Here is a 15579-nt window from a genome sequence, read left to right on the forward strand (position 1 = left end):
TATATATATAGGCCTATATATATATATATATAGGCCTATATATATAATATATATAGCCTATAATATATTTTATTGGAGAAGCAGAAATAATATGCGTACTGTACAGGCCTATGTCGATATCGTTGAGGTCGCTGTGTTGATGCAAATGCTATTAAAATGTGAGATCAATGGACTCGCTACATCCACTTAAGATATCAACGAAATGTGTCAACTTCTGTGTCTACTATTTCGCCAAGAGAAGAAACGATAGACGGGGCACTCTTCACACATCCCTTCTAACAACCTAACCATGCGTAACGTTATCATTTCGAACTTTTAGGTACATGTTTAATAACAAATTTAATTTAATTTTCAATTATATTATCACTTGGGTACATAAGCTAATAGGGTCTATCGCTCTGGGGGAAAATTATCTAACAACATTACATAAATAATGTATTATTTATGCACAATACGCCTATATAATTATGTAGAAACACGTTATGTTGTTATTAAGCCTCACGCACTGGTAGCCAAAGTGATACTAGGTTATAATTTCTACGACGTCAGTGTTCGTTGGTTCGTTGTTCATTGCCAGCGCGGAATCGGTGTGCATTTCAAAACAAACTTTACAATTATTTAATCAGTTATAATCAACAATGTGTTACCTTTGAAAATTAGTTACTACTATCCTATTCGCAAATTACTTATACAAATCAATTAACGCCAAAGCTGCATGAACCGAATAATTAACTTTGTGTATAAGAATAACGCAGAAAAACGCTTTAGTACGGTAGTTCACGGTTAGACATTTATTATAGCAAACGCCGTCATCACGTCGTTGATGCAATTTTTCTTTCCTTACATAAACAATAAGAGGGCGGAAGAATATCCAAAGACGATATTGTGTTGTGCACGATACCATATTCTAATTGCTATTGGCTCTATTGATCGTGGGTTCGATGCACGTCGATGTTGCAAATGTATACTATGAGAAATTTGATCAGTCCAACTGTGTAATATAAGCGTATTGTGTGATCGTTTCAACTCGGCCGTTTATTTATCCCGTAATTCAAAATGGTATAAGAACAAAGACGAATACACAGCACGGACGCCATCATAACAGAAATCGTGGACAGTGCAGGTAAAACAGCATTAATATCAAGCATTAAGTTTTCTAGATATTAGGCCTGTATTTGTTTCTTAATTGCTTTAAGATCATGGTCAAATCTTGATCGTTTGTACTTTTCATTTAATTTCTGGTACAGCGGACAGATATTGACTTTATAGACACTAGTTCATAATACTTAATTAAATGTAGCTGATATTAAATAAAGGTATCAAACAGAATGTTTGATAGCCTAGTATATATTCTTTATTGTGCTTTTATTTCCAGAATTATAGAAACTCACCTTCAGCAAACATGTCTACAATTTCGACAACCAGGGTATTGGCTGTCGCTGTGTATTTATCGGCCGCTATAGTACGTAAGTAGATTTTAGTTGAATTTATCAATTCATAATATAGCACCATTGATAATAGCATTCCAGCCTTTAAATATTAATAATAAGCATGTAAGTGCCTTCCGCAATTCGGAAAAAAAACTTTTCATACCGCTGTTACCACTAGTCATTGAGACAAACATGCAACTACAACCTTCTCCGTTTCCTGGGAACATTTTTTGTTGTAATGCAAAATGATATGGGGTGCGAGCCCATATATTGTTTTCTTGCAATTATTTACCCTATAGAAACATGTACTCTATTATTATTATTATTATTATTATTATTATTATTATTATTATTATTATTATTATTATTATTATTACTATTATTATATTTATCATTACAACATTGTTTTTGTAGCCATATTTACTACGACTCAGTCAACTTCGAATGGAAACGACGACCCAAAAGAATCAGGTAAATCTAAATCATTAGTTTCGAAAATACCGGTAGGTTTATCAATCCCTATACGTCATAAATACATTACAGATAGATATACAGTAAAGTCAACCATAATAGGCCTATCACAGATTATAATTACACATCACACATACACATTTTGAACGTGAAAGGAGAATCTGCAAAGTGAAAAAAGTTTCCTAAACCTGGATTCAAAACATGGCCCTTCTGCTGTCTATGCAGACAACAAACCGGGCCACTGGCGTTTATTTAGTAATTAAAATCCTATTAGAAACAACTACATTTCACACTCTTGCACATGAGTGGAACCCCGCTAGTTATCGATGCATTGCGTAATATGAGATCAATACGCCTCATTTTAAGCATTTTTAGCGACTAAACGGGATCTCTGAAATTATACCTTAGCGATAAGCTCTAAACCGATCTTTAGATAATGCCATCTGACAAATGGTTGTTTTTTTCCGAGTTTTATTTGATGCCTATCACTTTGTCAATGTAGCTACTTCTTATTTTTCTTATATATGACATGTAATTATACACGCACGCACGCACGCACACACACACACACACACACACACATATAGTCTTGTGTACCTGCAATGGACATGCTTGATGGAATTATGACTTTGTTACTATTTAAGCATTTATCTATTTGCTTATGTTGTGGATACGGAGCTACGCAGCAAATCTAATTTTAAGTTGTTTAATATGATTTCCTGGCTGTAACCTACAGTTTATAGTTTGACCAGCTTCACTATGTGCGAGCGCAAAAGTTAGTATTATGAGAGACAGTGCATGGGGAATAAACAATTATACCAAAGGTATTTGTGGTATCATTGTATGATACTCGTCTTGATAGCGAGAGGCTGCAGGTTCGAATCCCGCCAGAGACACCATGACATCATCATTTATGCTTATTTGAGCATTGTTATTATTATTTATGTATTGGTTTACATATGTATATATATATACTATTATATTATATAATACTGTATACAGTATTTACGGTAAATATGATCTATATAATACGTCTTATATACTTACATTAAAGTATAACTAGTCTTGTATAAAACCGATACGAATATAATAATGCACATTATTACTTTGAAGAAAAATAATATATATTCATATTAAGTTGGAGGAACAATAGTTAAGTTATTAATATTCATGAGTGCGAACATAAACGGACTGGTTACATTGTTATAGAGGTCGGTTACATTGTTACAGATGCCCATAAACCCAGTCTGTCGAGCATTTTGTTATTAGATTGTAATTGTCAAGTCGTCACGGTCTTCGTTTATGATGCATAATATGGTATTGTGTTGTGTGAGCTTTAAGTAGAGTATGCACTATTGATTCGTTTGTAAACCCAATACATACAGGCGTCAGTTGCAATTTAAGGGTGGTGGTGTCGGGGGCATATATGCATTCAAAATATTCTTAACACCACAAATACGCATCTTTGCATATATTAGATGACTATAAAATGTTAAATATCTTCGTTCGATATGCCTCTAAGTATAGGCGAATATAGGCAATGATATGGCCTATAAAGTAGGTGCAGTATATAGGCATTATTATAATGTACAGCGAACATCTTTTTATGTTTTCTTCTTCCTAATATCTTTCAGATATTATACTCATAAAATAATAAATAATATATTATTAACTAGGTAATTTATTTTAAACATTAGCATAAAACTGTTAATAATAATTATAATACTGTAATAATAATAATAATAATAATAATAATAATAATAATAACGATAATGATGATAATAATAATAATAAAAACAATAATAATAATAACAATATTAATGATAATAATGTTAATAATACATGAACAGTATTTCATACTTTAATGCATTGCTAATACATACATTCTTCCTCACAAAAAGGTGACATACAATATAGAATGGATTGCGTAATAATCGTTAGCGCACATACAATAATAACAGGAACACAATAAATAATTACAAAAAGTATGTTTAAAATACAATCAGGGCTGTGCATCAACCGCACTGTACAATATTGGGAACTATTTTTCTACACAGTAAGGCGTGGAACTATTTTAATATACAAGAGGACAATATTTTAATACACAATTACTAACCACTTGAATCAATAACTGGTCTTTGCAGGAATATTAATGATAATAAAACAGCATACTAACAATGTGTTCGTCTCAACCGCTGAGGGAGCCGTCACATATTGTATTTATCTTTAGTATTCATTATTGCTTGCTTCAAATCTTCTGAAACATTCATTGACACTTTACATTTATTTTTCCCGTAGTTCCTTTATAAGTAAATTAAATAGGGTGGCAATGGAGGACTTATGGTTTGAAGTGTGTGTGTATTTCCTTACTTATCATATGGGGTCCAGGAAGCTATGCCCTTAAACCTTCCGGTTTGTAATCTCTTATCTTATTGATTTCAAACTCAGTTAGCAATTTTGCCACCCCCTGAATCCGCCACTGTAGATATTTAAAATCATACGTTGTCAATAATGCCAAGCACGTTCTGTTGTAAAATATCAGTACTGATAGATTGATTTAACGCAACTATGTTATATCCATACAGGACTAACGTGGTGGCAAATATCTCTACTTGTGGTTGGAGGTTTACTTGTTTTTACCTGCTGGGGCTGTTATTTCTTCTTTAAACACCGCGAGAATCAACAGGCCAAATTCAAACCCGTGGGCTCAGCCAATGGTGACGACCCCCGGGTGCGTTCAAACTCTGACACAGTAGCAATGGAGCCCCCTCAGGCATCACCAGACAACACTGGGAATGTGGAAGACTTGCAAGATCCTGTTGAAATGCGTGTTGAAAACACGCAGGAGAATACGGACACACGTATTGTGCCGCCAGACGAAATTATCATTGAAAATATAAATGAAAATCAGCCGATGACATCTAGGTCAGCATATGAATCGAAACTGAGTGAGATGCCTGCGCATGAGCGACGTGGGAGTAGTTCGCGATATGCGGCACTGGATGAAGAAATTGATTATCAGTGACGTCAGTCAGACTGGAGCAACAAGTGACATAATTATACTGCGAGGAACAAGATTCAAGTTGTACGTGTACGAACACTCGAAAAAAAAAACTTTGTTCGAACATGTCAGTGGCATGGTTCACATAAGAAGTTATAGAGAATAACGCCATGGTTATGGCACAAACGAAGGATTCGTGCATTCTAAACGCGCTGTTACGCAACCAGGACATGTCGATACGTGGAAGTACGCACACCCACCTTTATATCTTGTTGAGTCGTGGTGTCGATGAAAGCTAAAGTGTCAGTGACTTAGGCTAGATATTTTTGACCGATCTCTTAACACGAAACGATAATATATGAACGTATTTATATTTTTATGTGTTAGATTACATGTATATTCTTTTAATTTTGAATCGGTGCACCTTAGTACATATAATTCAAATGTTAGTAATGAGAAATGGTAACAGATTAATAATTAATATTTCACATTTTTTAATTTGTCATGTAATATTATCTCATATTTTCATAAATTATATTTATTATACATACTGTCACATCTTAGAAAGTATATTAACTTGATTTTGTTATTGCAAAAGTAGATAAAGTTTCTGATATAGTCTATGGAAAATGTTTTTTTTTAAAGATAGGCCTAAATGTCATTTTTAGATTTTTAGATATATGTACGATATGTGGTTTACGAATTGTTTTATTGTATTCAATGTAAGCATGAAATATTCATGTCAATACTAAAACTAATTAAGTTCTTATAAATATAATCATTATTCAATTATTGGAAATAATAAAGTGTTTATTGGAAATACTTGACATTATCGAAATCAGACTCATCGCCGCCTATGCAATTGTCATTTCTCTACATACTCCGATTCATTTGTGGTTGACACGAAAGTTTAAAAAGGGTGAAAGTTTAAGATATATATTTTTCCACTCTTGGTAAGCCAACATATCATTCATTTACGCATATCATTCTATATGTATTACTTTAGTTCGTTTACAGTTTTAACTAGTCCTATGCACATTTATTTATAAATAGACTCACAAAACGTATAATCATCATTATCTTCATCGTCATTATCATTTAATTATTATTATTATTATTATTATTATTACAATTCATGAAATTAATCTAAATATCAATAACACATAATTTGATTAAGGCGATGTAATTTTGAAACAATGACTACAGAAGAGTTGATAATTGTTCATCCTCTGGTAAAGTAAAACTAGTAAATATAATCTATCGGTAATGATCTGTTGAAAATGATTGACAATTGAGTCAAAAAGGAGATTTTTTCCTATAGGGCCTATATTTCATGAAGCTGTATGTGTTTGTATATGTATATGACCTCATCAATGCCGTAGCCAAGATTTTCAAACAGTTCGGGACAATTTTAGGGTGGACCCACTTTACGCCTTAATTGACTAAACATTGTTAAAGGTGTGGTTAGATTATGTCGAATAATAACGTAACCAAGCGTTGCAGCAAATTTAGTTGGTCAGAAATTACATTAGAAATACGTATTCATGGTTTTTAAAATCTTTGAACACCAAACTGCAACGTTTTTATAACGTAAAATTTGTGCATGAGCGCTGGTAATTAAGAAGTAAGTCACTAAAATTGATAATCATTCTATCAAAATTTCTAACATTGAAACAATATTTTTACTGTAAAAGACGGTTTTTATATGTGAGTTATTATGCTAATTTATTCTGAATGACTTTACCAACGATAATCCCATCAACTTGCCAAAACAAGGTATGTGCAATTGATGTTGTCCCAATTCTTTGGGTATACTGAGATATCTCGTCTTTATATTCTAAAGAACATTTTGTATTTTTTATGACAAAATTATCAATAATCATTGATAATGGAATGATCTCTGTTTATAACATTTATTATTTGCATTCAGAAAACTTATGTTTTTATCAGAGTGTTATAAATTTCAGTCACCACTTGTTTCAAAACCAGTACTATTATGTTAAACATTATAATCAACATAATTTTGTTTTTAATGATTATTGTAAGTGTTAATATATAAGGCAACTAGCTTAGTATGTATCGGGAGCTAAAACTAATCTTCGTGTATTATTTTGATAACTATTTATGATGCTCTTTAATCATCCCTCAAAATATTTGATGAAACTTAAAGATGTTCTTTGAATTGTTTACTAATTGTGAGTATTTGTTTTGAGTAGGTGTCATTGTAATACATTTTGACGTTTATGATATTCAATAAAACGGTTGGAAGTAGAGTTTTTGCTTAGTGAGTTGCTTGATTTATATTCTTACTAAAAAAACTGTAACTGCACAACATTATGAAAAGTACAAAAATAACAAGTAACTGTAAATGTCATTACGCTAAGTTGCTTAAACATGGTTCGTGACTACTGTAGCAGCCGTAGAGTGGTGCTTAGTAACACCATGTTCACATCATTCCACAACGACAGGAGCTAAAATGACGATTCTGTATACAGTAAATACCGTATACTACTGTTTACTGAATCTTTAGTAGAATGTATTTAAATAGGCCTACTATAATCATCAAAAGATAGAAAATATGCATTATGTTAATGGCAGATGGCCGCACGCATTTTGTCTAATGTGTGTATACAGATAATCACTATACACTCTCAGGATAAAGTTAGGCCTACTATGAACAACCTACGTCGGTTCATACTTCTGATACAACTATTCTGCATTCGTCTCTATCCTTCTCGATCATGAAAAGCTTATAATATACTGCCATCCTTGCTTTACATGCATTAAAATTTAGGATTGGACCTGTTGACATAAACGGTACTCTCCTTATGATTCTCTCTACTTGTACGGCTCATAAAGACGATATAGATAACTAAGATAACACAAGCAGTGGCCAGAATTGAAGTCGAGATTATCAATCCGACTGGTTTATTAGACTCCTCCTCCCCCGCTATCGGATTTTCTAAAAGAATGGAAACAAACGAAAAGGTTTCAGAAGCATCATTTGAACTTATTATACAGTAAATCAAAGTTATTAATAGAGTATATGTAAAAATATATATTAACAGTACTGTACATATCCATATTCACTTACACCTTTTTTTTTTTAAATAATTTTTTAGATTATTAATGCCTAAATTTTATTGGGTGCCTGTCTTCATTATGTGTTGTTTAGACACCCTGATACAATCAACACAAAGCAGTAATTGTCATTAACTATAACCATATCAAATCTGCCATTTTTTCTGTGTCGTTCTTTCACTATTTCTGTCACGGTCCTTGTCCATGTTATTGTTACCGTTACTGTCAATGTTAAAGTTCATTTATATGTTTATGTTCATGTCGTTCTACATTATATTTATATTAATATTGCTTACTGTCATTAATATTGACTGTAATGGTCAATGTCAATATTTATGCCACTTTTATTGTTATTTTTCATGACGACATTTCATTCTTATTGTTTTTGTTTTCGTTTCTGTCTAGTCCATGGCTTTATCCATAATGCAGTTTATGTTTATATTCATGTCCACAGCAATGCAGCAATCATTACTATTGTTCCTTTCACTGTCGTTGTCACTGTTATGTTATGTTCGGTGTTCCTCTACGTTATCGATTGTATCTCTCGTTGTCTCACTCTCTATGTCACTGTTTTTCTCTAAGATTTTTTATGTTTATTTCCATCAATGTTCTCGTTTCTTTTCTTGTCCATGATCAAATCCATGTCAAATATACGCTCACAACATTATTCAGTTATTTTCACTGTCACTGATTGTTGTTATTGCTGCAAGTACTATATCAGTAAATGTTCTCTTCCAATGTCGTCACTCGTTGTGTCGCGCGTTCATATTACATTTGAAAAAAACGTACCGTAATATACTGTATAGGTAGTCTCCATGCCTGCTGCTAAATGATCATTCACGTGACAATGTAACAACCATTGACCGGGATCATCAGCAACCATCTCCATTGTCTGGAAAACACCTGTAATACAATAATGGTTAATATATAATATGTATATTTAAAAAAAACAACATTTGACTCCGACTGTAAATATATTTCTCACAAGGTCATTGGCACTTCGTGCCGACTGCCCAGCAAACACTAAACGTAACTATTACATTCGAGATTTGTATCTAACGTTGTGGATAGGTTATACCTCCATGGGTTATGTAAGAAAAACACTTTTTAGTAAGTTATTATGACATACCGTAGTCCTACATTCTAGGGCTTTACTTCAACGATCATATTACTTAAAAAGTATTATAATTTATCGGGAAAATGCTACTTCTGTTATGTTATTTCCTAAACAGTAACGTATATATCAATATGTTTTTAAAATGAGTCATCTTCATATAAAGGCCCTTTGTACACTAATTGTAAGTGTCATTTTCAAAATCTTTTCATTGCATTCTGACACTTAAATTAGTTTTGTATTTAAATGCTCATTTCGCCGGAATGGCTCATAAAGCCGGGCACTCACTGCCTCGTACGACCGTCGCACGACGAATCCACACGGCGAGCGATAGGCGACGCAACGCCGTCTGCTGATTGTCAGTGGCAATCTGAACGGATCCTCATTAAAAAGACGATCCGTTGGGTCCGCGTCTTTGCGTGCGTTCTTCGTCGCGTTGCCGTCGCACGCAGTTAGTAACCGGCTTTAAACAGACACTAGTTTATTCAGAAGGTTGATGAGTCCGTACTTACCAGGATAGAGCTCAAAAACATCAACGTTTTGTACGGTCGCGTGCTTGTATATGGCAGTCTGCCCGTGAAAATGTACAGAATGCACGTCCACCTCATTACCGACGCCAATAATGTACCAATCAACTCGTTGATTGACAGTCATTTCAATGCCACGAAGGTTTCCATAAATGCGACCATTTATACCATGCATGAGATTACTCTCTTCGAAGTCGCCATCTTCTACGTCGACTTCTTCCGGCTTGAAGCAGTATGTATTGATGTTTTCTTCAAGATACCAGCTTTTATTTTCATCCATCACAGTAAACAGCACCGCAAATTCTCTATCAACATCACTCCGGCTTCCGTCTATTGCTATGGTGTCGGGCCTACAGATAATAAGCGGACCTATCAAACCAGAATTGATGTCTCGGACTGGATCAACGCTAGAGTAATATGCCCAAGTTTTGCAGGTCGATTCATCTTCACTAGGTCCTGCTGTACTCGGAACAACCCATTGATATGTATACGATTCACCGGGTAAGATTCCATCGCCTTTACTGTAAGAGCCGTCGTTATACAATGCACCTTCCGTTGTTTTGTCGTAAGAAGCTCCGTGTGCATGGAATGAATATCGTCTGGGGAAACTTGCTAGATTTTTAAAAACAACCCTGAGCCTGTCCCCAACATTCATTCGTAGAATTGGACCAAGAATGCCAAGATGAATTCCATCAGGGTTTCTCGGTATCTCAGTGGTGAAAGTACTATCCGTAAATTCTCTGAATATAGCCTTTTTGTATTTGTGTCCAATAAAGGTATCTCCACGATTTACAAAAATGTACCCATTACTGAAAAAAAAACAACCAAATTTATGATTAGTTTGTTTAATGGCAAACTTTGTGTATAGCAAATTATAATTTTCTGAAAAGTTGATAGGGTCTATATTAAGTAAATTATGTAGTTAGTGTTGAACACATCATATTTATACTGAAATTGATACTGCACTCAGGTACTAAATAACTTAATGATTATGGGTAATTAAAATGTGTTGTTATGGGCCTTTGATGTCCTTATTTTTTTTTTTTGTAAATGAATTACAGTAAATAGCATGAGTGCTGTTACAGTACCCGTTAATATATTTCCATTTTTTACCAAGTTGCTTCCAGTATTTCGAAAAGCGAAATTGATAATTTTGAAGCATTTTCAGGAATGAGCCACATAATATTCTGGTTGAATATACGATGGGCAGTCAATATGAAACTCACATATCAAGCTGTAATTATGTATACATACATACGCACACCCACATACATACGAGAGTACTGACGATCCATTGTAAGTCATTAGGTTCATTAGTTAGTTAATAAGCTGTAGTACTAGCAATAAAATCACCACTGAATTTCAGCTTAATTGTTACCTTCGGGAATCAACTAAACTGATGTCGTGTATCCCGTCGTACATATCTTCGGCATAGTCCCACTCCTGTTCGATGGCGGCGATATAGTGGACCCTATCTACGCCGGTGAATTCCACCTTAATGGTGTTAGATTCCGGACAGTCATTGACAGTATACATGGCTTGCATTCCGTTTTTAAAGTGGTCGTACGTTTGCGATTCAATCGCCCACTTTCCTATAAATAAAACGAAATTAGTTTCGAACCACCATACAACTATTCGGTAATTCTGTTTTCACAGAAGTAGTTTTACCTCACGTGGATTAAACGAGAAAATTAGCAACACTAGAAATTAATAATATTGATGACATCAATTTGAAAAGGTTATATTATTTGTCGCATCCATTTCTAAGGATGGGCCCACGTACTTATAAAAAATCAAGTGAGGCTCTTACCTATTTTAGACGTTTCCATTGTAATTGTCTTATAAAGGCCAGGAAACAACATTACAGTGTCGGAGCGGGAACCGTCATTAAAAAACGTATGGCCGTGGAAATAGACAGTGTTTTCATCCGTTTCTTTGCCAAGGTCCATAAGATGCCACATAATAGTTTCACCCGCACACTATTTGAGAAATTTTCTCTCGACAACCACAAAATATAACCGTATTGGATAGTGAACGTAAACGGCACGTGAAGCAATGTTAATGCTTGAGGAGATTCAATCGAAACACCCGATTCTACCTAACATACCTGATAAGTATCACTTTCGGTGACAGCACCATTCATGATGCCGTCACCACACCAGATTATGGGGTTCTCATCAGATTATTGACGAATGGTGCTGTCTCCAGTATAGAAGTGTATCAGCATTTTATTTGTCACCGAAACTGATCACTTTAGGTAGAATCGGCTGATCAGAAGATATAGTTTGATTCTGGAAATGTTAGGCCATTGAGATCTCCACACTTAGGAAGTGTAGGAAGACTAGCCCGGTGTGCACAATGTGTTAGTGTATAAATAGAATCGCAAGACCAAAAAACCCCGCCATTTACATGAAAGTTCTTTTGAAAAATACAGGCAAAACTGGCACTATGGTCTTTCAATTCAATATCAAAATTAGGCAATATATAAGATATATGCAAACAATATAACATAATATGATAATCATGGTAGTAAAACATTAATGTACAGTACTCACAAGCCATTTGATTAGAGGAGATGAAATCTGGATCGTCTAAATCAACTGCACCCGGCTCTTTGCAGAATTCTACATTCTCTGCTAGAAGGTGGCTTAAATTCTCGTCGAATGTTGTAAAGAATAGAAAATACTCTCGATCAACCTTTGTATTCTGAGAAAATTGACCAAACAAGATGAGTTAGCTTTGTTGATGATGTTACTATAATTTTGTAATGTCTTTTATAGGCCTAATTCATACTATTTTTCTGTTAGGTGGTATGCATCTTATCCTATAGTATTTTGGATTACATTTGCAATTTGCAATCATAGTAACATAGTGTACAGCATTCATTAATTATACCCTGGGGACATGTTATGTGAATAATGTAAAGGAAATATCATTGTTTGCAAATTAGATAACCTTCATTCCAGTGGCGTCAAGCGTTCCCGGTCTGCAGACCACCAGTGGCCCAACTAGCCCAGTAAATAAGTCCATTTGAATGTCAACGGCAGAATAATACATCCAAGATAAGCAATCGCCGTCATTTTCCGTCGGTCCCACATATTCTGGAACAGTCCATGAGTATGCACACGTGTTGTTGGTAGTTACACTGCTGCACTCTGTGCTGTCTACGTAAATAAATAATAATAAATTATAACGATCATTAAGTTAATAACAATATTGATATTGAGATATAATTTGACTTACTCTGTCCAATAATTTCGGTAATAATATAGTCAAATAAGACTACTTATTACCTTTCTTTTTTTTTACATTTTTCATTAAAATATACGGTACTATGCGTTCACTGTTATTTTAAAGTAGTTATTTCAACTCTAAAGGAGTATTCTTTGCATTTCTTAGGTGCAGAATGTAACAGTGTTGTTATTTCAATTGGGTTAGTATCAGTAGCAGAAGCAGCAGTAGCTGTAGCAGAGCAGTATAGCAGTAGCAGCAGTGGAGCTGGGGTGGCGCCTACGAGTGGGGGACCTGTTACTGTTTCTGCGGCTGCTTCAGACTCTGTTGCTTTTCTATTGCTGTTGCTGTTGCCATTGCTTTTGCTATTGCCATCACTATTTTATATTGTAATAATGTGAATCCATTTACAGTAATTATTAGTTAACAAAAACTTACATTTGGTGCCGTACAGTTGTCCCTCATTCTGCTTGTCGTAGAAAACTCCATGTGGATGAATACTAAGCGGCTGGGAGGCCATGTTTTTAAACATCACTTCTATCGTGTCTCCAACTTCGGCTCGAATAGCAGGACCTAGAATGCCCATGTGTTCTTCACCCGATTTTGGATCGATCTTCATAGTAAAGCTTTCATCAGTGTAGGCAAAATATCTTGTTTTGTAGTATGTGCCACCGATTCTAGTATTACTTTGTTCAAAAAAGTGCGCACTGTCTCTATATATGCATTAATAAAAATATTCAGTGAAGAACTTATGTCAAAATAAAATATGTCACAGTATAAATGTTCATTCAAATATATACGCCTATATTTTAAACGGAAAAAAAATCTGCGAGTGTGAAAAATCGCCCCAATAACAGTAATTCAAACACAGTCCAACGGCTCAACATTGTATATTGCAATTAAGATAATCATACTTATATCTGCATCGTCATGCATTATAATGTATTAATTTGTCTCCATTATTGTGTCCTTACTTTTCTGGGTCCGTTAAGTTGCCGCCGTTATACATATCCTCTCCGGATGGTGCATAGTTCCACTCGACCGTCTCGGCAGATATATAATATTTCCTGACAACGCCAGACAGTTTTTCAATTGTTTGCTTTAAACCACAATTTTCATTTACCGTGTACAGTGCTAAAGATCCAGCTAATTAATATCCGAAAATAAGATCAATGTAATATTATTATACATCGGCATATTATGGTCACAAAGCACTATATAGTAAATAGATAAGAAATAAATATGCACCTGCGAGTTTGAGGGAAAAAAAATCTCAGTGTCTGCCAAATGCCTTGCAAAAGATGCCTATCTGTACCAACAGGGATTCACATCTATAGAACCCTCTGCTGTTAATGAAGAAGCGTAGATTGCAAAATGTACTGGATTGAAAGTTTTGTCGAAAATAGTAAAACGATTTGGATTTTATCGCTATTATATTGTACCGTATATATAGGCTACATATAGGCATATATAAACAAAAAGATGAATATTAAATAGAGTTCAAATAAGAACAAAATGCTACTTCTTCAGTTGCATGAATGTAATGTGTCTCTGGCGGGATTTGAACCCCCAGCCTCTTGCTATCAAGTCTAGTTTTATACCGTTTATAGACCTCTAATAATTTATACCTCCATGGTTAGGCCATGACAGATAGACACAGATTTAACACCCATATACTTTTACTCATACAATTACAAATAACTTTACGGTGCTACTGAGCAAACACTTAAAAAAAAGTACATAAATATATGCAGGTTACGGGTAAGTCTGTGAAAACGTGAGCGAGCTATTATGTTAAATGTTGTTTAATCGTACCTGTGTAGTGCGTGGTAACGCCAGAGTCTACCAACCAGGTGCCAGGATTAGATGCAAACATAGTTGCCGTTACCATGGCTCCAGGTGAAACGCCAAGACCGTCAGCTCGGCGCCCTCTAAATTCCTAAGCAAGATTAACATAGGTTTAATGATCGAGTTACTGATGATTACTACACGCCTTTAACAACTGGGCCAGTGGGGTATGTGGTGAATTTAAAGCCTCTAGAACATATTATTTTACTATGCCTATGTTTCGTAGGTATGTGAACAGAATGATGTATCCACTAGGCCTACACAGAAAATTAAAACAGTAAAAATGAATACCAAAAAGTTTCCATTGAAGTTCAGTGTATGTATGTCTTGCTCAGTTCCAAATACCATCACATGCCAGTCGGCAGTGTCTCCGTAACATAGATCAAGACCCGGCGTATTTCCGTACATATAGCCATTAATGTTGTCCATCATGTTACTTTGCATGAAGTTTTCATCCTCTGAAAGCAATAGGCCAGGTGAATTTAAAAGCCAAAATGATATAATAAAATTATGCTATTGTATAATACACAAACCAAGTGCTTACCGAATAATAGTTTCAGTTATGGGATAATAATTAAAGCTAAGATTTCTCCTTTATTTTTATTAAACAAAAGACATTTTGTGTTGTTGCAGCACAAAATATCAGTAAATCAGTAAAAAAAAAATATATAAATCAGTAGGAAAACGTATACAGTATGCTTATGGTATGTTTGAAAAATTGTTTAATCCCAAAATGCTCTACCGTGTTCATAATTTTTCGTTGAGAAGCAAAATATATGAGAATGAACACTGAATTTATATATATATATGTATATATATATGTATATATGTACATTGTGTGTGTAGGTGTATGGGGGTGTGTGTGTGCGTGCTCAT

The 15579-nt window shown here is 34.5% G+C and overlaps 2 protein-coding genes across 2 annotated transcripts in view; one reads left to right on the forward strand and one right to left on the reverse strand.

Annotated features, from left to right (window-relative positions):
• Window positions 1-799: 799 nt before the first annotated feature.
• Window positions 800-7175, forward strand: LOC117123844. Its single transcript, XM_033269869.1, has 4 exons — window positions 800-1123; window positions 1376-1466; window positions 1845-1901; window positions 4487-7175. The coding sequence occupies exons 2-4, from the start codon at window positions 1403-1405 to the stop codon at window positions 4924-4926; spliced, it is 561 nt and encodes a 186-aa protein (XP_033125760.1). The 5' UTR covers window positions 800-1123; window positions 1376-1402; the 3' UTR covers window positions 4927-7175.
• LOC117123842 (hephaestin-like protein) overlaps window positions 5695-15579 on the reverse strand; it is a 14249-nt gene continuing 4364 nt past the window's right edge. Inside the window, exons 6-16 of the mRNA XM_033269867.1 lie at window positions 14995-15161; window positions 14671-14794; window positions 13830-14001; window positions 13294-13568; window positions 12580-12788; window positions 11905-12330; window positions 11435-11603; window positions 11003-11216; window positions 9610-10433; window positions 8773-8886; window positions 5695-7864 (exon numbers count right to left, since the gene is read on the reverse strand). Of these exons, the coding sequence (XP_033125758.1) occupies window positions 7686-7864; window positions 8773-8886; window positions 9610-10433; window positions 11003-11216; window positions 11435-11603; window positions 11905-12330; window positions 12580-12788; window positions 13294-13568; window positions 13830-14001; window positions 14671-14794; window positions 14995-15161 (2873 nt within the window). The 3' untranslated portion in view covers window positions 5695-7685. The remainder of the gene's footprint in view (window positions 7865-8772; window positions 8887-9609; window positions 10434-11002; window positions 11217-11434; window positions 11604-11904; window positions 12331-12579; window positions 12789-13293; window positions 13569-13829; window positions 14002-14670; window positions 14795-14994; window positions 15162-15579) is intronic.

This window comes from Anneissia japonica, unplaced genomic scaffold, assembly GCF_011630105.1.
Source record: "Anneissia japonica isolate Jap-2015-1 unplaced genomic scaffold, ASM1163010v1 scaffold287706_len398110_cov188, whole genome shotgun sequence".
Classification (NCBI taxonomy): Eukaryota; Metazoa; Echinodermata; class Crinoidea; order Comatulida; family Comatulidae; genus Anneissia; species Anneissia japonica.

Coding starts and splice junctions, on each gene's coding strand:
- LOC117123844 (XM_033269869.1), top strand. CDS start 1,403: ATGTCTACAATTTCGACAACCAGGGTATTGGCTGTCGCTGTGTATTTA. Junction 1,467..1,844: donor TTTATCGGCCGCTATAGTAC/GTAAGTAGATTT, acceptor TTGTTTTTGTAG/CCATATTTACTACGACTCAG. Junction 1,902..4,486: donor CGACGACCCAAAAGAATCAG/GTAAATCTAAAT, acceptor ATATCCATACAG/GACTAACGTGGTGGCAAATA.